The 24,946-nt window shown below is 37.7% G+C and overlaps 1 protein-coding gene across 2 annotated transcripts; it reads left to right on the top strand.

Annotated features, from left to right (window-relative positions):
• Positions 1 to 1,481: 1,481 nt before the first annotated feature.
• LOC121382128 (putative GPI-anchored protein pfl2) lies at positions 1,482 to 23,970 on the top strand. Of its 2 annotated transcripts, none has more exons than XM_041511635.1 (12): positions 1,482 to 1,802; positions 3,068 to 3,157; positions 4,658 to 4,764; positions 7,178 to 7,253; positions 8,990 to 9,106; positions 10,277 to 11,881; positions 13,257 to 15,606; positions 16,153 to 16,232; positions 16,759 to 16,898; positions 20,555 to 20,720; positions 22,115 to 22,228; positions 23,413 to 23,970. In XM_041511635.1, the coding sequence occupies exons 1-12, from the start codon at positions 1,620 to 1,622 to the stop codon at positions 23,506 to 23,508; spliced, it is 5,124 nt and encodes a 1,707-aa protein (XP_041367569.1). In that variant the 5' UTR covers positions 1,482 to 1,619; the 3' UTR covers positions 23,509 to 23,970. The 2 variants fall into 2 exon arrangements, with proteins under 2 accessions (XP_041367569.1, XP_041367568.1); XM_041511634.1 differs by having other exon boundaries at positions 16,153 to 16,241.
• Positions 23,971 to 24,946: the final 976 nt, after the last annotated feature.

The raw sequence follows: 24,946 nt of genomic DNA, 5'->3' as shown, positions 1-24,946 counted from the left end.
TGTTCTTGTGGTTTTAATGTTCACATGAACAATTTTTTTGCAGTAGTTCAGATTCAAATGAAAAGGTTGATGGGCAACGATAATCTAAGATGAGTGATTTTCGTGCCTTTTCTTCATTATATTTCCTATCATAAATACGAAAATATACTTTTTGTGTGCTGGGACTAACTTGAAAGCTGCCAGCTGAAAATTAAAATTAAGTTTGTTTTTCTTAACCTGACTGACCAATTGTTTTGGTGAGTATCGAGCCCTGTGTATCGATTCATACTTTCATGTAGCATTTCTCATTTGCTTTATTATTGATATTTAAAATTTTTGTTTATCCACTACAGAAATGAAGATTGTGTAGATGCTGAGGAGAGTGTGTCTTACTCCCCTGTGAGACCATCATGTGGTGAGTGAATTGTTGACTAGTACGTACATTCGAATAGCGTTCTATCATGTGACGGAACAAAATGGCAGCTCTTTACCTGCCAACCAGTTTTATATGTTATTAGTATTACGTTATTAATAAACAGACAACACCATGAAATAATAAATTACAGATGATCATGAATGCTGATAAAAAAATAACTTTTAAAAATCCTAATTGGCTGAAATAATTTTAGTTTTTTTCCTCTATTAATATACGTGTATTTTTAACTTGTATTTAAAGAAAAAGATGTCTTTAGAAGACAGTAAGACTATTAACTATTTGTAGTTGTAATGCTTTTTGATGGCAAACTTGAGTATTTATTTTTCTGTTTCAATTTGTGTTACTGGCACACATAAATTGTATAATTTAGTAAAATATATATAAGTAAATAAATTATAATTTGTTTCAGAGTCTGAAATGGTCACTTGTGAGGTGAGCAAGGAATTCATTGAGAGAGCAGCGGTTCATGGCATATCTATAGTAAGTCCCAGGGAGCTTCAGAGCAGTAAGACCTCTGTCAAGGACCACTCAAGATCGGAGCAAAACTCGGCCGAACTTAAAGCAGAAATATTTATAGAAAAAGCTGTCAACTGTGGAATAACTGTCGGGAAGAAAGTCAAAAATAGAAAGAAAACGAAATCTGATGGTGCAGAGGATAGAACAGAGCAGACCCAAGGGACATCACTGGACAAAATAGCTGAAACAATTGTGCTGCAAATAATGGACAGAGTTGTGTCACAGGTCGTAAAAGAAAACAAAAGTTACACTGGTGAAAAAGCGAACGGTGTAGTGAAACCGCATGTCCTGAATCCCAACATACCCGCGTTTCAGCCCAGTTTCTTCCCATCTGTCAAATCAGGACAGCTTGAAGACATATGGTCTGCTGAGAAAACCCCTCCAAATTGTCGTAGCCTTCAATCCACCATGTCCTCCACCAGCTCTGCTTGCACATACAACCCCGAAAGTGAACCTTTGGTTTTTAATTTCACAGCCTCCAGTGCATCCAGTGAACAAGACAGAGTTGCAAGTACAAAACAAAGTAGTAGACATTCATTTGCACTCTTAAGCCCCAGATTGCAAAGTGAGGAATTGGGAATAAATGTGAACAATTCGGGTATAAACAACAGTAGTCTTCCTTATCCCGCAGCATATTTAAATAGTGATTGTCCAGGCGAGGAAGTGGAGAGAAATACGAACGAGTCGCATGCTGCTGTGTGGTCTGCGAATGCTCCACTGGAACACAAACCTGGTCACAGAGAACAGGAACAAATTTTTGACGTGTTGTGCGTCGATTGACGGTGATTCAACATACAATGTGCATAATGTAAGCACAAGGAGTTGTGGTGTGATGACGTCGGCGGTTCGAGTTTGCTCCAGACATGTTCAGGTATTTTATGCTGTAATTTCTTTACAAAGTCTGTTATCAATGTTAGTCCGTAAAAGTGGTTGTGACATGAGCATGTATATAATTACTCATTAGAATGTTTGATTTACATACAGCCTTACTACTGGTACTGCTAGCATCGCAATTAGTATGTGTCTGGTAACCCAATGTGCAGGTTGCCACAAAATTCAGACCTGGTAACCTGTAAATGACAAAAATTTCCATTACTCTTACTGTAAAATCTCTTAAGAGATACACTGATACTTTGTTGTTCATTTATGTCACAGTACTCTGGTTTTATCTAAATAACACTCAAATTATAAAAACTAAGTCATGTAATTTTAGTTAATGAGATTTTATAGAGAACAAAGTACTGTCCTCGTCTGTCTTGGCATACATGTAACCTCGTGGTAACCTGACTTATTTCCATACCTGTATTGGTGTATCACAACTACATACAGATCAGGTTAATGTTATGAGTGTTCTGTATAACTGATTTCTCCAGCTGAAATCTGAATTTGAATAGGTAAACAGGTGCAGCAGGGTTCGAAATGGCCTGTGGCCAGGTCACCAAATACGACCAATGTCCCGTTTGGGCGACTTAAATATTAAAAAATAATGGCGTGTGTCGCCCAAATAATATTATTTGGGCAATCTTCTTTAGAGCTATAACGTATGAGCCACTATTAATAGTAGTATTGCATATATTTATTCCACATTAAAATCTTGTTCGTGGTTCATGGTTCTCTCACCTTAATTTGCTAACATCCATTATTATTTTTTGGCGAGTTTCGAGCCCTGGGGTGCAGAAATTAAAGAATATCTCATTAGTTCATCAGCCTACATAACAATATAATCTATAATATAATACACACAGCCTTTCTAACAGTTTGTGATCATTCTGATTGTTAGTCTTCTTTTGAACTGCACTGCTGACACCCTCCTATGTACTTACCTGATGCAACTCTTTGCCAGGATCTTTTTGTGCTCTGGTTCAATTGACTACCATGCACACATCTTGCTAAATATTGTGTACAAAGATGATCAGTGGACATTGTCATCTTTGATACTAAGCATAGAAGTGGCTTTATACATGGTCGCCATGCCCTGCTGTTCCATTCATTAAAAAGTTAGGCACAAGAACCAGTCTGCTGAGTGGCCATGAGTGCCTGACTTCCTGAAAACATACATAAAATTATAATTTAGAAATTATATATATACATATATATATATATATCATTCATTGTCAAATCCATTTTTGTTTCAAGACCAACATCCAGTACAGTGAAGAGAGAGATACAGCTGTTCAAGCTTGCCCAACTTGTGAGGACAAAAGCCAAAGACTGGTGGATGCAGAGGTAGGATAAGTGCTGTTTTGATTTCTATGCACCATGTTAAAAATATAGAAGTTTAAAAACTGCTTTTAGTGCATCGGTGTATGGATTGCTCGTACATTAAGGATCAGTGATAGATAAAGATATAGATTGTGATAGATAAAGAAATGAGAACATTTCTTTTCCATGTAATTGGCTGTTTGGATATTCGCACCAGTCTACTACAGCAGGAGCAAATGCCATTTGTTTGAGGTCAGGTTAAGTGTTTAGCATATTTTTGTTAATTTTATGTAATGATAGATTATCACATCTTTGTCTTGCATGTACAGGTAAAACATAGATTTAGAATTTAAGGAGGTCACAGCTTCATCTTCGATTTTGGAATCCAAGTACTGTTTGGCATTTCATTAAGTACTGTTAACTTCTGTTGAGCTGTCATAAAACAAAAGTTATTATGTAAGACCATAATAAAATAAATCCTAGATTTGCATCCCTGCTCCCCCTGTGACACCAAATAGCCGATGTATTTTTCATTCTTGGGTGTCGTTAAACATCTATTCTTATCTATTCTATTCCCTTCCCACCCTGAGAATAAGGCATACCAGGGATTTATCTAGGCGTTCTGTGGGTTCGAACACGGGTTCCTTCCCAAAAGGAAGTGGCACTGAATATTCCCAAATAAAACTTCCTAATATATATATTTAATCATGTCTGTTGTAATAAATTAATGTGATAGTGGCCTGAAAAAAATATCCCAAGCATGATTTACTCGTGCTGATTTTCCCAACCCTATCAGACCCTGGCGATAAATCCCTCCCTGCCACCATTTTTTTATTGGCGAAAACACTCTTTGTTTTTTCTCTCTCTCTTTTTTTGCATGTGATGTAAGCTATTTCCAACATCCGGTAAATATTTAGAGAATAACTAATGAGCTACGAGGAATTACGGATTATCTGTCCCGAGTGAATTAATGTTTTACAGCATTAATTCACGAGGGACAGATAATCCGTAATTCCTCGTAGTGAGTTGGTTATTCTCTTTATTACCCATTGTCAATCTTTAACGATTCATACGCGCCGTTACCGGTGCACACCCAACAGTATCCACCAAAGAATAGTTCCAAAAAAACCCAAGTCAAAATAATAAAATAAAAATATTTTTGAACATTTGTACATATATTTTGATTTTTAATTCCGTAAATGTTCGTATCGTATAAAAATATTTGAAGTTCGTAGTAATAGTTTGACCGATAAATGAAATCATGAATGAACAAAAAGTAGTCCCGGCAGTATGTAATTGCCAATCAAATCTTGTCTTTTTAAAGCCAGCCAATCAGTGACTGTAGAAGCAATCTGCACACTGTGCAGAGATCGAAAAAAATATTACCCCGTATATTTGAGCCCATATGGGTAATAAATATATATAAAAAACAAAATTTCAACCCCCACCCTTATTTTGAAACCAAAATTTGCCTAATGTAAAGCTATGCAGTAGCTGAGCACATTTGCTTTTTTGTGTTTGTAGATTTTGGTTGTGCACCTAAGATCTCAGATCTGTCTTATGGAATTACATCGACAGCTACATGAACTGACTTACTCTCAACTACAGTGGACTCGGTTCTTCGTTCCAGTGTAAGTACTGAGTCTGTTTTGTTTTATTTGACATTAATGCATGGAAATGGAGAGAGAGAGACAGACAGACAGACAGAGACAGAGACAGACAGACACAGCGTGCACATGTATGTATTATTGACAAAACATATTTATGATTTATAGTATCACAGGGCATAAAATTTGGCACCACGATTCGTTCATCTGTCGGTTATGCATCTTCATAAATCAAGGCTAATATTCGTTCCTCGTATTCAGCCTTGATACATGTAGTCAGGTTTACTGATATCCACTACTAGTGCCCTCTATTGGAAGAAAATTATGTCCCTTACACGATGACATTGCTGACCAATCACAGCATCGGTAACATGTGACAATCTTGAAAGCAATATCAAAAATTAACCGCCGAAACCTTTTTTTTAACATATCGTGACAAACACGACGCGGTTTCCACGGACACTGAAACTGCCATCTTTGTTTACAATAACAAGGGAATCTATAAGGATCGTTGCGATTCATTGCAATCAGATCTCATTGCATCCAATGAAATTTAAGCATTTTGTGGCACGATTTCTTGACGACATGTATCAAGGCTGAATACGAGGAACGAATATTAGCCTTGATTTATGAAGATGTCGGTTATGCAAAACCAATATCAACATAAACGACAGATTGTTCGTGCAAAAGCTGTAATCGCTCGTCAGAAAATAAAAAAAACCTGTATGTTAGCTAATATCATCAATGTTTTGGAAAACTTCATGTGGTGGGAAATCCCTGACCTAGATGTACGTCATATGACAAGTGCTTGATAGTAATGTTCTAACCAGCTTTCCATCCGTCGTTCAACGTGTCCAGCTATTTTCTTCATGACTACCGTCACTTTTGTTATAAAACACTACCTACGTTGGCACCCCACCAACATATTTACAATTCGCTGACATTTGCCGTTGTCATGATATTCGGTGTTTGAAGCACGTCACAGAACTTTTATAAGTAGTTTCTTAGAATATTATATTATATACCAATGCAATTTAATGACACTGATGAAAACAAACTATGTTTTGAAAATAAAAATAGATGTGTGTCACCATAAGTGTACGAGACGGGGGAGTGCTGGAGCAAAACCTCAAATTTGGGTAAAAATGGTAGAGATAAACGGGCAAAATGTGCAAACCTGAGACCTTTTTACCATAATATATTTCCATCATTAATGTACCATCAAAATTAGTTGTAATCGTTTGCAACCCTATAATCATGATTCGTTTACAACCCTATATAATTGTTTGGTAGTAATACTAATATGAATAAATGATGTTATCCAGATTCGGGCATTTTCGTTTAATTCGGGCAAAAACCAGCCTGCCCCCTACACAAATGGGAGCCCGTACGCCTATAGTTGTCATGAAAAATCTCTCTCACCATTACTCCAAGCCAATCGGAATAAGTCGGCTGATTACGGATTTTCAGCAGAGTTCGACACTTGTAGCTTCTTCCAGAGTGATTCGATTCTATTAATAACAAACGCAATGACATTCTAGCGACTGTACCTAATGTCGGGACAAAATGACCACTATTAACCGTGCAGCTACCGTTAGACTGATTAATTTAAAATCCATTTTGCCTGTCACAAGAGCATGTAGTATTATTAACATGCACCGCGGTGTGCGAGATCTCGTGACAATCGTGTTCTCGTTACTATGAATAGCATTTTACAGAATTATTCCTCATTTCCAACGAATCGAAACTAGGTTAATTTTTATTTTCACCTGGCAGCTTTCAAGTTAGTCATAGCACACCAAAAGTATATTTTCGTAAGAGAGAAAAGCTACAAAAATCACTCATCTTAGATTCTCGTTTGATTATCATTGCCCATTAACCTTTTCATTTTTATCTAACTATTGAAGAAAATCGTTCGTGTAATCACTACACGAACGACATTGGTTGTCTGAAAAATTCAAATTTTATGCCCTGGTATTATGTTCAACTAATGTAAAATGATGTTCAGGTCTCACCCTGTACATTGCCAATTGCTATATTTTAAACATAGTGGCTACAATATTTAGTCTTTGGCTAATAATATATTCCTTAATTAACCATATTAAACTACTACTAAAAATTAGCTAAACAAAAATTCCTTCAAATGTGAGCCCTGGATCTTATTATCTTCATGTACACTTTCTACGTATATATGGTTTGAACTGTTGTTAGCCAAATATAGGGTGATACTTTATCAGAAATATTTAATAACCAAACTTGCTAAATGTTAAATATTTTGACAAGCAGAACACCACATACAACATGCTTTTATACCAATTGTGATGCATTCTATATAACTGTTCCATGATGATATTTGTGCTTGAACCATTTCTCTTGTTTTATTTGATTTGTATGAGCTATGAATACCTAATCTTAATATTCTGTTGTGTATTATTAGGAATCAAGAAGAAAGCATTACACATCTAATACGTTCTCAGATTCAGTGTATAGAAGATGAAATAAAAAGGGTCATGGTATGTTACCTCTAATAAATGCTTCACAACTTTTTGAAACTATACTGATAGTCAAAGAAAGTACCAAGGCATTTTTATGTGAAATCGCACATTTTAACCCCTGGTGCTGTTTGTTAACTGTCAGTGCCAGCTCTGGCACTTGCCAAATTCGACAGTTGCAAATTTTGAAAGCATTTGGCAAAATTTATTTTCATTTGGCGAAATAATTTCATGTAAATAACTGACATTTTGTTAGAAAATAACTGTTGAGTTCTGCAATTTTTGAAGTTAATTTGACGAAATGTTTTGCTCACCCAGAGCTATCCCCGACTGTGATGTACATATTTGATGGTAATTATTGTGTGTACAATGTTCATATCACGCCAGGTGATTTTACTTTTGAAAGAACAACACTTGCGTCAATGTGGGCTTTGTGTTGTTATTAACATATCTCAAAATAAATACCCTAAAGACTAGTGTACTTTCTTTTGATTGTCAGCATATATTGTTATGGTCTTGCATTGTCTTCTCACTGAAATTCATTTAGTAGAATACATTCTTTTATTACCTTATGCATATTCTACATGCTTTCCGATTGGTTAATGTTACATCTATTTGAGATCATATTGCACTGTTCTGTGGTTTTGCGAACCCGTAACTCATGATATTCCCGTTAGCATTGTTCAGTGAATAAGTGCTATCGGTTTGGACAGAATTCGGAAATTGTAATATCTTGTGTATACGGCAGGCCCACTGGACACTGCCATGGCCCAGTCGCCACTGCCACCTCCTGTGTCTACTTCTACACCCATGCCTGTTCTGGTACAGTGGTCGACTTTACAGACCACTTCCGTTGAGCCGCATGTTGCTGTTGTTGGTGCGACGGCAGCTGGAAAGAGGAAAGCGTCATCTCCTACAGTCCAGCCAGTCCGACAGCCGAACCCACCTTCACCCAAGGACGAGTGGCACTTAGCCCTGGGAAAACTGAAGACGCAGTACCACGACTACGTGCAGGGAGATACTACAGATACGGCGAAGCTGAGGTTGCAGGTTCTCCAATAAGAACTGGAAACCACTACCAGACGGATGCCACTATGAGCTCCACACACTCAGGCTACTAGAGAACAGGACAGGACTCATCGTGACCCAACGGGGCCAGAAGACGTACCGCCAAGCGATTCTACTGACAGACATGGATAGCCACTCCATTCATAGAATTGTCAACACGATCTGCAGCGCCGGCTATGAAGTCGTCATGATAGACATGGCCACGAAGCGACATCTGCTCCCGTCCCTGAGTGTGACTATGCTCCAAATTATATAAATAAATAATCGGCCGAGCAGTCAATTCTTTTTATTTTTGGCTTGTAACTTTTTTTTATTTATTCTATTAACTTTTTTACTAATTGCTATTTTGAAAATACTGCCCATTTTCAACACTACACCACACCCGCCCCCGATCCCGAGTCGGGCCACCGATGTTATCGGAGGTCGGACTCGGGATGGGCGTGTTCGAAACCCTAGTGGTATATGGGCACGTTAAACTAGTTATCATCATCATCATCTTGTGGATGACGTCGTGTTTCATGTATCATGTCATAACGCAATATACTTGTGCTTACTAGACTGCATAGTGCTCGATTGCGTGTAATTGCTCGTTTTTCTTGTTCTGTTGCAGGTAAAGAGGTATTTTATATGCATTTTATTTTCTATAGACGTTGTTTCTGAATTATAATTTATGTTTATTGTTTTATTAGGAGCATCAGGAGGCGTGTGTGAAAGCTCTGCTGGGTGGTTTACACTTGGAATCCTTACCAGCATTAGCTATTGAGATCCCATCCTATGCTAGCTATTTGTCGGTCAAACCACACAAGGTATGCATTGTTAATTGGATTATTATTGGATTAAACTCATTCACCTAGGGCCGGGACATAGCCCAGTGGTAAAGCACTCGAGTGATTGGGCTATTTCTCATTCCAGCCAGTGTACCACGACTGGTACATCAAAGGCTGTGGTATGTGCTCTCCTGTCTGTGGGATGGTGCATATAAAAAATCCCTTGCTGCTAATGGAAATCGGTTGCATGGTTCTTTTGAATTGATCCCTGTCGATGGGCCCATTGGGCTATTTTTCGTTCCAACTAGTGCACCATGACTAACTAGTATATCAAAGGATGTGGCATGTGCTATCCTGTCTGGGATGTTGCAAATGATCCCTTGCTACAAGTGCAAAAATATAGCGGGTTTCCTCTCTTAAGACTATATGTCAAAATTACCAAATGTTTAACATCCAATTGCCGATGTGCTATAAAGGTGTTAAACAAAACAAACTTTTTTAAATATACTGAAAAATCTGATTTGCTGATAGTCTGTATTTGAAACTTGAAGCAGTAGATTTACATTTTTTAAATCCATTAACCTTTTGACTACTGGATTAATTTTTGACAAAAACCACATTGAGGGGTTACAAATTTATAACTTTTACTCACATATTTTCACTTAAATGTTTTATAAATGCATAAAATAAAGTTTATATTTGCGTCACAGGGATTGATTCAGCTGATTTAGTTTTTTCTCATTCCAACCAGTGCACCATAACTGGACAAAGGCCGTGGTATGTGGTTTTCTGTCTGTGGGAAAGTGCATTCAAAAGAACCCTTGCTGCATTACAAAAAATGTAGCGGGTTTTCTCTGATGACTACGTGTCAGAATTACCAAATGTTTGACAACAAATAGCTGATGATAAATTAATCAATGTGCTCCAGTGGTGTCCTTAAACAAAACAAATGTTACTTTTATTTCCGGTAGGTGCAAAATGGTGGGAAATATAAATTGGGGAATGCACTGTATACAGTGTACAGTATGTCGACGTTGGGCGAGATATCTCGCCTGCAGTATCCAAAAGGTTAATGAAAGACAGTATTGGTTTAAGATGAAACAAAACATTCATGAAATAACAACAAATAACTATAGAATTTGTAACCTGTTATGACAACTCAAATTTTATTTTGTTTGCTTACATGTTTTTTTGAACTTTTATTTTCAGGGTACTAAAACGTTAAACAACTCATCACACAAGTCATTCCAAACAACTGTACCATCGTCAACATCTAATCAGTATAGCTGGGCAAAATGGCCACCACTAGAACTGACAAAAGATAAAGATTTAGGGAAATATTCCATTCATTTTGAAGAAACCAACAAAACAGATTATAATGTAAAACAAACTTCCTCAACTTGTCCCAATTTAAAACTTGGAAAAAGAACACACTCTTTAGAGGAAAGTTCCGAATCGTCTGTTGAAAATGAATCGATGTTTGGTAATAAACAGCCATCCAGTAGTGCACAACAGTCAACTTCCAGTCATAGTAATGCAAGTGGTTGTTCAGAGAAGGTAGAAAAGCCCAGCTCAACTTTGAACACATCGTCCAAGCGAAATGTGGCACCAAAGACTAAAAGGATGAGAGATGGTGAAATGGCGAACGTTGAGAAACTGTCTGACACGTACATAGATTTGGGCAGTGTTCTTGGAGCCCAGTGGTATCAGACTCTAGAAGAACAGTGTAAAAGTGACAACTCCCTTTCCTTGCCTGAGAATGGTACTGTAGATCAGCATTCGGAGGATGAGGAAGAGGAATTGGTCTCTTCTTTGCAGTCGACAGCATCAGCAGAACATGTTAAATCAAAGAAGGAACATTATGATAGTCCTGTTGAAAAGAACTTGACTGGTTTGAGTCCTGCTTCAACCGTGTTAGATTCTGTCCTAAAGGATGAGAAAGAGGAATTGGTCTCTAATTTGCAGTCGACGGCATCAGCAGAACATGTTAAATCAAAGAAGGAACATTATGATAGTCCTGTTGAAGAGAACTTGACCACTGGTTTGAGTCCTGCTTCAACCGTGTTAGATTCTGTCCTAAAGGATGAGGAAGAGGAATTGGTCTCTAATTTGCAGTTGACGGCATCAGCAGACCATGTTAAATCAAAGAAGAAACATTATGATAGTCCTGTTGAAGAGAACTTGACCACTGGTTTGAGTCCTGCTTCAACTGTGTTAGATTCTGTTCTAAAGGATGAGAAAGAGGAATTGGTCTCCGATTTGCAGTCGATTGTATCAGCAGAACATCTTGAGTCGAAGAAGAAAGATGATGATAGTCCTGTTGAAAAGAACTCAGATTTGAGTAAGGCTTCAACTCTGTCAGGTTCTGTTAACCACATGGATGATATAGATGAACATGGCACAAAACAAGCTGATGTAAGGGTGATATCATTTTCGGAATCAGTTGGAAATCCAGAAGATGCTGGCAGATTGGAAGCAGTAGATGATTTATCTGGCAAAATGGAAAGTGCTGAAGAACAGCACGATCCACAGAATGTTGTTAATGTTGATGACGACAGATCTTCATCCGGTGTTCCTGTTTCCAAGACAACAGAGCACCTCAAAGTGAAGAACACAGATGAAATATACTATGAAAATATGTTAATTCAAAAACCATCGGACTGGTACTTGCATACCAGACCCATCAACTCCGAAGAATCAGCTTACAGATCAGGCTTGGCCACAGGAGATGATTCTGGGTGTTTGAGACTGATTGAAGATGAAACTGATAACAGTCAGGCTGATGTCGATATACCACCAGGATTGACCATCACGGTAATGAGACGGTTACAAATGGCAGTTAAAGAAAAATTCTAAGAATTTGGACCCATGTTTTCGGAGCTAGCTTAGCGCTATGAAATTGTAAAACCACCGTAAGCTATGACCTCACTATGGCATGTGTTGTAGTGAAGTCATACTTACTATGGTTTTACAATTCAGGCCCTAATCTTGCTGGAACCAGTTAAACTGCTCCGCTATATTTGTTCTGAAACATCGTAGTCATTAGTTTTTTAGGTGTTTAAAATTTGTTTTGTTTTTTAATGTAAAAGCGATTGACAGCGGGGGAAAAAACAATAACTTGCGGCTGATATTCATATAAAGTCAGTGCATTCGACATTGTCGCGATGATTAAATTTAGACAAAGGGACTGGCACACTACCTCAGCCACACTAGTTTTGACACTTAAGTTACTTTAAGAATATTGATATGGTTGGAAACCAGTTAAACCGCTCAGCTATTTTCATTTTGAACTTCGTAGTCGTTTTTTTGTATTTAAAAAAATAATGTAAAATCAATTGACATCGGAAATATTTTGTGTCAACCATGACACAAATTTTATTTAGGAGTATTTAAGGTAAATATTGCGTCAAATACGCATGATTCCTGCGTCATGTGAAAGCCTGGTTTACCACATTATGTCATACTACATACTTATTTTGATGCCTGTAAAAAAAAATTAAATATATTTTTTTAAAACCAGATAATGTTATACAGTCATATCCATATTGTAAGGACAAATCACATCCGAAATCCTGACATCAAGACTTAAATGATGCAATAATGGTCCCAGGATTACTGCAATAAACACTTGAACACATTGCCATGAGTCTTGCGTGAGCATTCATAGTTTTGTCAACAATGTTTTAGTAACCGCTTTTACTTTTTACTTCTTTTAACCAACATAGAACATTCTGCTTTGTTCTCTGTGAAATTATAATTCTTTCTGGTAAAATATTAAAGGTTTGTGGAACATTTTATGATGAAATTTTCTATATTTGTTTTGGTTTTCGTATGCAATTAACCGTCTTTATAAAGCTATTCATATATGCAACATAATTTGTATTGATTTAATGCTAAACTGTTCTGTGCAGCCACATAATATGCAAATGACCGATTTATGCTGTAAACCGATATGGAATAAAGTGGATTCCACTGTATTTTAAAAGCTAAAAATTTTCATTAATACATATCAAATAACAACTTAAAGAAAAAACAACAACTTTAGGACATAAATACCCCCCCCCCCCACCACCACCACCACCACCCAGCATTGTTTTATAATTACTCATGTTTGTTGATATTTATTAACAAAAAAATAACCTAGGTTTTCCTTCTACTGTTAAATCGATTAATGTTGTTGTTTTTTCAGGATAATTATGTCTGTGCAACAGAGGATGACAATTTTCCCGACATCGACTTGGATCAGCTGGTTAGACAAGCTAAGAATTTACTCCACATATACACTGCAGATGAAAAAGGAGCAAATTCATCAAACGATGTGAACGCAAGTGGAAAAATCACCACCAATAAGGTGTGTTCCAGAGATGATACGTTTAGTGGAAGGGACACTAAGTTTTCCAGTGGGTTGACAAAAGACGAATTGACACAGCTTCCGAACGCTTCTCAAACCCATCCCGAAATCACACCTGCAGTGGCCATTCATTCTACTACAGAACCTGTTCCTGCATCTATTGCGAATGATACTTCTGTGAGTGATAATTATTCTGGTCAGTTACACGAAACAGCACCTGCATCTGCTTGTTCCGGTCAGTTAAGTGAAGCTAAACCTGCAGTTCCCTCCTCATCAATACCTCCTTCTAGTGGACTCCATCCTGTACTGTCGACAGTATTTACGTCTTCGTCTGTAGGAAATGATCCTTTGACATCTGTTGAAATGCCTTGTCCATCTGTGGGAATAACAGAACATTCTCAAGGTACTGCTTTTTGTCCATCAGCTGGAATACCAAAATCTGATCATCATATGTCTGCAGAACTGTCAAATTCTCAAGCTGTTGTCCATGATGATCCATCTGTAGCAGTTCCAGTAAATTCTCAAACCAATGTCTTTGATCCACAATTTGCAGACAAGTCATCAGATTCTCAAACTAATATCTTTGGCACATCAGCAGAGACATCATCATCATCATCATATTCTGAAATTAGTGCCTCTAATCCAATTTCAGCTGGAATGCCAGAAAGTTCTCAAGCCCCTGTTGTTGACCCAGTACTGTTCCAAGCTGTGTTGGTCCAACTGACACAAGCCTATCCTCAAATGGCTGCCAATCCTCAGCTGTTACAAGCCATCTGCTTACAACAAACTATGGTGCTTCAGTCATACATACAAAACAATCAGACTGCAGTGGATCGTGGAAGTACGCCAGTCACAGAGTTACCAATATCTGCCTCAGATGGAATGCTACAAGGAACTGCTGCTAGTAAAACGTCTGATAAAACAGTTGATGCCAGTCAAGAAATTGATAATAAGGGAGATGACATACCTTCATCTACTGGTGGTGGTAAAACAGAAGCAACTACGGTATCAGAAATGAATTTGAAAAACGGTCCTGCCAATCTGCAGTATGATACATATAATACAGATCAAAGCGATGGGAATTCAGTAGCAAAGAGCAAAAGTTCAGCTGTCTCAGGAAATTCAGTAATGGGAAAATATAAAAGTGAAACCATGAAAAAATCTGTCACGGATTCACACTTTACAAAGCCCAACAAAGTAATCAAGGAAGCAACTGCAGATGAAGATCTAGTTTTAACTTATGATCCATCTGTAGTTTCTAGTGAATGCTGTACACAAAATTTGAGTGCAGAAGAGATTTTTCCTTCAAGCGAAGAAAGGAAGAACACACATACCTCACGTAGTCCAACACAAGTTTTTGATTCATGTTTTAAATCTGTCAGTCCCTTGCGGAAACCTGACAGTGCAACAGAAAATCTCGGAAGCAGCCTGTCTGTTGAAACGATATCTTCAGACCTGGCTCCGAAATGGTTTGACAGTATTCAGCCTTTACGGCGTCCTGGTAGTGCCATGGAGCAGCCAAAGCAGTCGCAAGCCATGAAGGATGAGCTTCCCGAATCTCTTAAACCCTACGTCCTTCCCAAGAGAAAACGATCGGGGCAGGAAGCGAGTCAGCCCTCCAGCAAGCCTTCCTTCTCAGCAGTGCTGAACGCCGGTGACACAGCAGTTCATAAAGGTGCAGCAGCATCAACGGCCAGTTCTTCGAGTAGGAAATTCACGAAGCTGGTTAAAACTGGTCCGAAAGAAAATACTTCGGTGTCATCAACTTCTAAAATTGGATGGAATGGCCAAACTGTGGTGTGGGATTCTGGTTCAGCAAAGACGACGATGACGACGACTGGTGAAGAAAACTGGAATGAAGAGTGCGACCAGTATCCATCAGAGTTCAAGTGCGTCTTCAATCCAAAGCGACCGGTGGATCTGTCCAAGTCGTCGTGTCCCAAGCCTCTGAAACCTCTGCCAGTGTTTTCAAAGAAGAAACCAATGACAAAGGTGAATTCGTCCAGTGAATGTGTCGACTTCTCCTCAGACAGCGGAATGGTGTCCTCAGATAGTGATCCGTTCACAGCAAGGGAAAGTTGTATAAAAACTAACAAAAACTTTCTTTCCAGATTATTGGAAGCGAATAATAAGTCTAATGGGAATCAGCAGAAAAGACAAAAGGTTCAGTGCAAGGAAGTTACAACAAGTTGGTATATTATTTTGTTTATGTATGTCCTGTAATTACCTGTGAATATTTTGAGAAACATATACAAAAATAAAACAAAGTAATGGGTCACAAATAAGAAGAAAGGAAGAAAAAGAAATGCCGTAAAAGTGATGGATTCTGTGCTATCCTGTAGTATTTCCAATACCATAATCAGATGCTGTCTCTGAAAGTGGAAATGATGTCCCTGGCATTGATTGGGGAATCTTAATTTTATTTCATCTTTTAATTTTAACTTCAGACCACTAAATAAAATTGTTGTCATCAAGTTAATTTTGTGAAATGTTTAGAAGTTTTACATTTGAATTGGGAATTTCCATTTGATAATGAAGAGATGAGGGGTGAGCCTGACAAAGCCATTACATTCCAGCTCTTTTTGTAGTCTCAAGAGAAACCAGTAAATGACTTGGTCATCATTTAAGAGCATGAAAACTGAAGTTTATTAACAATGCATGTACTGTTGATATTTCAAATAAGTTCCAGTTAACCATTGTGTCATTCGAATGCCTTGTTTAAAATATTTTTTAGAAAGTGAACTGAAGGGTTGTACAGAAATGATTGTTGACATAGAGTCTGAAGTAGATGTTAAAGAGGAGAACTGGCAGAAGGTAATTGCTGTAAGTTTGTCGATAAGGGAGTGGGTCGGTTGGTGTATTTTGGCACTCTATTTTTATATATTTAATCATAATTACTGTTACAACTTACTGTATAGTCAGTGTTTCTGCCAGAAAGAAATGTTTGGGTATGGCGCTACGGGATTGAATGCAACCACAGTCAACGGTGTATGGGTGACCTCCCCCAGGAAGAAAATGGGGTAGGTTTAGGGTTAGGGTTAAGAAAATCATATAGTAATGATAAGAGTCATTAATTTTGTCAAAACGTATGCCATATTTATAACTGTAAATAAAAATATGTTAAGTGCATCATTAAATAAAAACATTTCTCCTTCCTCCTTCCTACCAGTAATCTTTAATTAGTCAAGTAACTAAGATATTATATTCATTGTAATACTTTTACTACTACTACTACTAATAAATAACTGAAAATCCATATGCACATTAAAAGTTATATCCAAAACTGGACATTGTGGTAGTCAGAAGATCCTAGCTATAGTCTCTTTATAATTTCTTATAGGTCGGTAAGAAGAAAAAACGTGACAATAAAGAACCACCAAAAGTGATCCAGCCAATTCAACTTGCAAGACAAGAGGCGAAGAAGAGTAATTATGAAAAACTGGTTTTGTTGTTGCAGTCCAAATTCCCACAGCTCAGCAGGTAAGGAGGATGTGTGGCTCTGCTCTTGGGGTTATTCAGTTCAAGATCATTGTTAGTAAAACTGTAAAATTTGGTTTTCTTGTATCGATGGTATGTTGAAAAAAAGTTTGTTTTGTTTATCGCCACCACTAGAGCACATTGATTTATTAATCATCGGCTATTGAACTTTGGAAAGTTTGACGTCTAGTCTTAGAGAGGAAACCCCTACATTTTTCAGTTAGTAGCAAGGGATCTTTTATTTGCACCATCCCACAGCAGAATACCACATACCATGACCTTTAATATACCAATCATGGTGCACTAGGTATGTTGTCAATTTAACTCATTCCCTCCCATTCTCGTTCATGGTTTCTCAAGTGGTGTAGTCGGATGGAATTATCTGAAAATCAGTTTACAAGGCTATTGTTCTTTAAATTTGAATTCCAGTGTGCAATTTTTATATGAGGCTGGGTGTCTTGTCAGTCATAACAATCACTTCAGACTAATTTTCATAGAATTAAGGAAGCGGGACGTAGCCCAGAGGTAAAGCACTCACCTGATACACAGGCAGTGGGATCGATCCCCGTCAGTGGGTCCATTGGGCTATTTCTCGTTCCAGCCAGTGCACCACGACTGGTATATCAAAGTCTGTGTTATGTTCTATCCTGCCTGTGGGATGATACATATAAAAGATCTCTTGCTACTAATGGAAAAATGTAGCGGGTTTCCTCTAAGATTATATGTAAAAATGACCAAATGTTTAACATCCAATATCTGATATCACTGTAGACCTGAAATTAATGCGATCATAATATTAATGCGAAAAATGCAAGTGCGTGTTATACGCATTAATTTCTGTTTTGTATACGTGTCCCACTTTATTAAAACATACCCCTCCCACCCACCCCCCAAAAATCTAATATATTTATAAAACAGAACTGTAAAACAATTCATTGTAGGTGATACAGACTAAGTGCCGAATAGTCCAGCAAGATGCCAGCCACGTGTGACGATTGCAGGGTCTTTGACTATCCTGTCAAAAGCCACCACGATCAATCGCGCCTGAATGGGTTTTAGAATGCTAATATTGCGGTCGATCTTTTCTTTGTCTTTACTGTTCAAGTTCCCTGCAACTATGTTGGTATACAGTTTTAATGGTACGTGTATGCTAATGTTTAGCCAGATTTAGGGAACTATACATGTTATGTAAATGATTGCTGCAAAAATATGCTTTGATTTGATCTCGCCAAAAACAATAAGGACTAAACAACTTAACTGATATGTACATAGACATGTTACTGAGTTGTAACTTGGATTTAACCACAAAGTACACATGTGGCGTTAGGAAAATTAATATTTCAAAGGGAGGCTACTCGCATTAATTTCATGTTGCATTTTAGTCTGCCCTCCGTCACATTAATTTAGAGACGCGTGAATTTCAGGATCTACAGTAATTATTTATACGGCCTGGAAAAAAAAAATGAAGCAAACTAGATTGGAAACAACAAACTAGATTCGGAATACCTCGGCCTATTACGATTTCTCGATTTGATTTAATTTAAAAAAAGACAGAAAAGAAACCTGAAACCTGAAACACACATATATTTTTTGTTAGGCCTAAATCAATGTGCTGTAATAGACTTAAACAAAACAAACTTAAGTTTTTGCCATAAGAGTCAGTGGTCTCCTGTAACACAGGATGATGATCATAGAGCTTGGTGCATGTACAGACATTTCCTTTCGGTTTCCACGCTAATGCTTATGCATATCTTCTGTACTCTGATAGAGGCACTGATTTTCCACGATCGCGGAATCACGGAAACACCTATTTGAAACGGAATTCCCGATTTTTTTCCAAAACATTATTTAACTTTAAATAGCGCATTTGATTAATTAAAATTTATTTTTTGAACTAGAAACTATGGACACCGACATCTGCCTGTGCTACGCTCTACGACACTAGTACCTTTGTATGTTACGCCAAATGTTTAATGTAGACTATCTAGACGTTTTACCAGTCGTGTTTTCTTTGCTTATTCCCGGCGATTTAACGGGGAAAACCGAACATTGTGAGCTAAAATTGTCCGATATTTACTCAAGTGAAAGATATATTATGTTATGTTTGCTTATTAATTTTTAACATTTGCAGCATTGCCATATTTCCGATCTCACAAAGGAATGCAGTAATTGCATATTGTATGCCAGGCTTTGTTCAAAATAAATTATACAAGGGAAGTGGTTTATAGTGTGATCGTTTGTAATTATTTTCCCGATCATATCGTAAAGAAAACTGAAAATGTCCGAAGTCTGTGTGAAACAAAAACAGAATTTGCTTCTCCTTGACAGTTGTCTTACTTGACTCACGTCCTCTGTCTGGTCCATATTAATCTAGTCTACCCTTGACCAGTCCGGCTTGGGTGACTATGAGGAGCTGATGCTCCAGCTGGCATAGCTGTCCGAGTCATTGAGACATGCAAGCTACCTCGCCACATCAAGGAATGGATCATGAGATATACATGCATGTCTGATGGGAATACATAATTAACCTTCTGACTACTGCAGGTGAGATATCTCGCCCGACATCACACCAATCGACATACTGTACACTGTATACAGTGCATTCCCCAATTCAGATTTCATGACGTTTTGCACACGCCACTCACTAGAAATGGAAAAATAATACAGAAAACGATTACTTGACAAGATGGTGTTTTCTTTTTGTTTTCAATGGTTTTCGGCAGGTATTTTCGCTTGACAACAGTGGTGGCACATCCGCGTCATTTTCAGGTATCGATAGCTGATTGTGACAGCTAATTTGATAATAAATTTGATCATTTTTACCAACAACGAAAATCACCAAATATTGGGATATGAATCATAGTTTGGGAGTTTTTTAAATTCTCGTCAGAAAACCACTCTTATATTGGACATAAATACTGGACAGCTGGCCACAAATGCCCATAAGTAAACGTGACTTCTTTTCCCCCCACCTAGTTTTAATCAATATTAACTGATCTAAAATATCTTAAAAATAAGAAAACCCACAAAAATAATACTTAGATTCAAATATGAACTTCATTTCATGTAGTTATAAAACATTTAAGTGAATATATGTGAGTAATAATTATAAACTCGTAAAAAATCCACTCAGCATGGTTTTTGTCAAGAATTAATCTAGTAGTCTAAAACTTGTAAAAGTTAATTGGCATGTGGTAGGTCTCTCTGGGTAGTAGTGTTTGGGCCTGCTATATCTGCATAGACTTCTTGTCATGCATCGAAAAAAGCCAAGAATGGTCATTCAAGTTACATGTCAAATGGTCCTCCTTTCTCCTCAATTAAAAAACAAATCAAAACAAAACAAAAAAACACCACCACCTAAATTTTGATCAGTTGTATTTCGTTTAGATGTAGCAGTACTATCAGAAAAGTGGATAACATTAACAAAGTATCGGTATGTGTTATGGGATTATAATAGGAATCGTAAATTTTGTAAATGTGTCATAACTTATAGGTTACCAGGCCTGTAATTTATTGTAACCTGTATATGAATTGACCATTGCACTGTACCTATTTCGATGCTGGCTTGTGACACTTCAGTTTTTCACTCCAAAATGGTCCTCTCGATTTTGTTGTTCAATGATGTTGCTTGATGGGTTTGTTTTTTCCGTTCCTGTCAGGACTGACGCCATTGACGTGATTCTCAAGATACGCAACGAGCGCGGGGTCCTGTCCGGTTTAACGGTGAATACGATTGTAGAGATGACCACGAGAATCATCTCCACCAAAGAGTTTGTCAGACCAGCAAGAACGCCCACCATCAACACAATGCTCAAACAGTACTCTGTAAGTACGCCCGCCATCAACACACTGCTCAAACAGTACTCTGTAAGTATGCCTGCCATCAACACACTGCTCAAACAGTACTCTGTAAGTACACCTGCCATCAACACACTGCTCAAACAGTACTCTGTAAGTATGCCCACCATCAACACAATGCTCAAACAGTACGCTGTAAGTATGCCCACCATCAACACTGCTAAAACAGTACGCTGTAAGTATGCCCACCATCAACACAATGCTAAAACAGTACTCTGTAAGTACGCCCACCATCAAAACACTGCTAAAACAGTACTCTGTAAGTATGCCCACCATCAACACACTGCTCAAATAGTACTCTGTAAGTATGCCTGCCATCAACACACTGCTCAAACAGTACTCTGTAAGTACGGCCACCATCAACACACTGCTCAAACAGTACTCTGTAAGTATGGCCACCATCAACACACTGCTCAAACAATACCTTGTAAGTACGACCACCATCACCATCAACACACTGCTCGAACAGTACTCTGTAAGTATGGCCACAAACAGTACTCTGTAAGTACGGCCACCATCAACACACTGCTCAAACAGTACTCTGTAAGTCCGCCCACAATCAACACACTGCTCAAACAATACCTTGTAATTACAGCCATCATCAACACACTGCTCAAACAGTACCTTGTAAGTACGGCCACCATCAATACGCTGCTCAAACAATACGTTGTAATAAAAAAACTGATGTAATTGCTTGTTTAGAGCAGCCATTTGCCATGAACAAAATTGAGGGGAGTGATTGATTGCTTCCCCTACTTAGATTATAGGGAGCCATTTTAAGATATTACCATATTGATACCAGATAAATTCATATGCTAAAATTTAATCTTTGAACTAGTCTCACTTAGGGGAGTGATGGGAACAATGGATAGTGAAAACACACGTTTATATTTTTTAATACAGTTGTGTTTTTTATATAAAATGAGAGGCAAGATTGCATCTCTAAATGAGCAGAGCGGGACATAGGCCAGTGGTACAGCGCTCACTCGGTGCGTGGTCGGTCTGGGATCGATCCCTGTTGATGAGCCCATTGGGCTATTTCTCATTCCAGCCAGTGGCCCAAGACAGGTATATCACAGGCCATGGTATATACTACCATGTCTGTAGGATGGTGCATATAAAAAATCTCTTGCTGCTAATCGAAAAGAGTAGCCCATGAAGTGGCGACAGCAGGTTTCCTCTCTCAATATCTGTGTGGTCCTTAACCATATGTCTGACCCAATATAACCATAAATAAAACAAAATTTGAGTGCGTTGTTAAATAAAGCATTTCCTTCTTCTGTAAATGAGTATTATTTCAGACCTAAGTAACAGCTCTGTGTGAATGTTATTTGAAACCACTTGCTGGCTCCTGTTTTCAGAAAGTGGTGGTGAAGAGTGCGGACGAGGAAGGGGATGTTTGTCCGATCTGCTGTGATGAGCTGGTCACCAGTGAGGTGAACAAACTGGACTGTGGACACGAGTTCCACCTCACAGTACGTAACTCTTGACTCGTAGACATAAGAACAACATAGTGTGCTGCAACATAGTCCAGGGTTTCTGCTAGAGAGTAAAGCGGGTATGGCGCCATACCCAAGTGTTTTGGCATATATATCTTTTAAGTTAACCTTTTGACAAAATTAATTACTTTTATCATTACTGTATGATTTTCTTAACCCTAACCCTAAACTTAACCCGTTTTCCTTCTGGGAGAAGCCCCTCATACCCCCTGTTGACTCTGATTGCATTCAGTTCCATAGTGCCATACCAGAAATTTCTTTCTGGCAGAAACAGTGCATACTTATAGGATATTAAATGAGTTTCCATTGTGTATCATATTTATGTCCAGAGTTAAATAATTTTTAATTGCCATGAGTCAACACTTTGTATACCTAAGCATAACGTAAAGTGCATGATATCAAATTACATTTGTGCTAATCGCGATGATGTCCTGTTACTGATGGAGGCGACTTTAGAACTGCGATTGACTAAATATCAAATTAAAATGTTATTTTAGAAGTGTTATAGGATAAATACAATTTACTACTCCTGTTTTTTAATAGGTAAAATATCAGCCTCGTCTAGTTGATTGGTATCAGTCTCAACAGAGCCTTGACAAATACTGATTAACATAGACTCGCTTGTTGTTTTCCACTCTTGTGATGAAACCTCGATATATATCTATATATATATATATATATATCTGTCAGAAAAATCTTAATCTCTTGTCATAAATAGAGATTATTATACAAGCTTGTGTGTCATACTGAGTTTACGAAACGAGTGTCCGGATTCTAGTATTGCCCGATCGAGAGTGAGTGTGATACATTTATCCTGACATGAGTTTTGTAAAATTGGTACAATTCACACGAGAGTAATAATTTATTATCCATAATGTTATTTTTTTTTATGAATAGGCTTACAAGAACCTTGTCAAAGGAGACAATGAAACGACATAATGTTTCAAAATTAGGTCATTTTGGTAAGCTATTACAGAGCTAAGATTGGAGAAGCCACATTATGTTAAGACGTTGCTTCCCAAAATGACGTCATTCGTTGGTCACATGAAATTGTTATGACACGTGTGGTTATATTTCCCTGAATATCTTGAATTATGTGGATAAAAAAATCGAGTTTACCGAGTTCTTTGCGTATACATATTTACTAATGCTATTTTCAGTGTATCAGAAAGTGGCTGCTAGGACATGAGCGGACGTGCCCGACGTGTAGAAGGATTGCTCTCCTCCCAGAAGAATTTCCACGACTCAGCAAATAGATGGTGCTGATGACAGGAAATAAAACACACTCGTAAAATGTGGATTTTTTCGGATTTGACAGACAAAATGTTGGATTTTTGGGGTTCTTTTTCGTTTTGATTTTTTAAAGTTTGAAAAAGTGGAAAAATTGCTTTAGCCAAAACGATTTAAGTGTTTATGTGAAACATTAAGATGAAGTGCCTGCTAACTGATGAAACCTGTTTGATTATTTTGTCTATCCTGTTGTATTTTTGTTTCATTCGAATATTTCTGACCTAGTCTCCGTTTCTCCTGTAGATATACAGGATACAGGTCTTTTTTCTTATTTGTATCATCTATCTGCCCATGGATCTATTCAATCCTATCCATCCACTCATCCATCCACTCATACATCGATCCATTCATCCACTCATTCATCCATCTATCCATTCATCTATCCATCCATCCCTACTTCCAATCCATATATTCATCTATCCATCCACTCATCCATTAACTTATCCAGACATTCATTCATCCATCCACTCGTACATCCATCCATCTACTCATCCATTCATTCATTAATTCATTCATCTATCTGCACATTCATTTATCCATCCACTCATTCATCCATCCATCTATCCATTTATCAGGCCTTGAAGAATATGGTTTTATACTTGGGCTTCCAAATAAATTATAAAAATTCAACTCTCCCCCCCCCCGTTTGCCTTATTCATATTAAAAGAATCCTTCATATGTGTCCATGTGGGACAGCTATTCCACCCGAGGGCAAGCCTCGTCCCTGACATCATATTATGTACCCGAGGGTGGAATAGCCCTGTCCCACATGGATACATAATGGAGGATTATTTTTCTCCCATCCAGTAAATGAAAAACAAGCATTTTAGGAAAACGTGAAAAACCTACATTTTCTTTTTCTTTTCTTATCTTTCAATAAAATAATAAATAACATTGAAAAGATCATACCAAAAAATGGTTTATACTAGAAGTTTACATTTTATTTACTTATTATACTGAAAGTATAAACCTAAAATGATAGTATAATTTCATTATGACACCAGGTTTCCTTGTTTTTATGAAATATAAAAAGCATTTCTTGCGTTATTTTGCCGTTTACATGACATCACCCAATGTTAATATCAGCTCGAACAACAGAAGTCACGTGTTCATGCAAGACTGATTTATTCTGCATGGGCTGATGTCATGGAGTATGCCTGTCTTGCATGGCTAGGGATGGGAGAAATGTAGGTCCAACATACCAAAGTTGTATGTAAGCACTGAAGCATAACAACTTGTATTGTTTTGAACATCTGATTTTTTTTCCCCATTCTTGCTTGTGAAATGAAGTCCGACATTGGCTGGTCTAGTGGCTAGTGAATGAAAATGAATTCTACAAATCCTTCATCTGGTGATCCATCCGTCCATTTTATTTACTTATTTCTCGTAGCCCCCTACTGGTCC

Source organism: Gigantopelta aegis, chromosome 9 (genome assembly GCF_016097555.1).
Source record: "Gigantopelta aegis isolate Gae_Host chromosome 9, Gae_host_genome, whole genome shotgun sequence".
In the NCBI taxonomy this organism is placed as follows: Eukaryota; Metazoa; Mollusca; class Gastropoda; order Neomphalida; family Peltospiridae; genus Gigantopelta; species Gigantopelta aegis.
Note: the sequence above shows the minus strand (reverse complement) of the source record. Positions and strands in the feature narration are given on the sequence as shown.

What these genes read in the sequence shown, in the direction of transcription:
- LOC121382128 (XM_041511634.1), top strand. Translation starts at nt 1,620, where the DNA reads ATGCTGCTGTGTGGTCTGCGAATGCTCCACTGGAACACAAACCTGGTC. An exon ending in GTGCAAGGAAGTTACAACAA is followed by an intron (nt 15,607 to 16,152) that starts GTTGGTATATTA and finishes AATATTTTTTAG; the next exon opens with AAAGTGAACTGAAGGGTTGT. An exon ending in CAATGCTCAAACAGTACTCT is followed by an intron (nt 20,721 to 22,114) that starts GTAAGTACGCCC and finishes TCCTGTTTTCAG; the next exon opens with AAAGTGGTGGTGAAGAGTGC.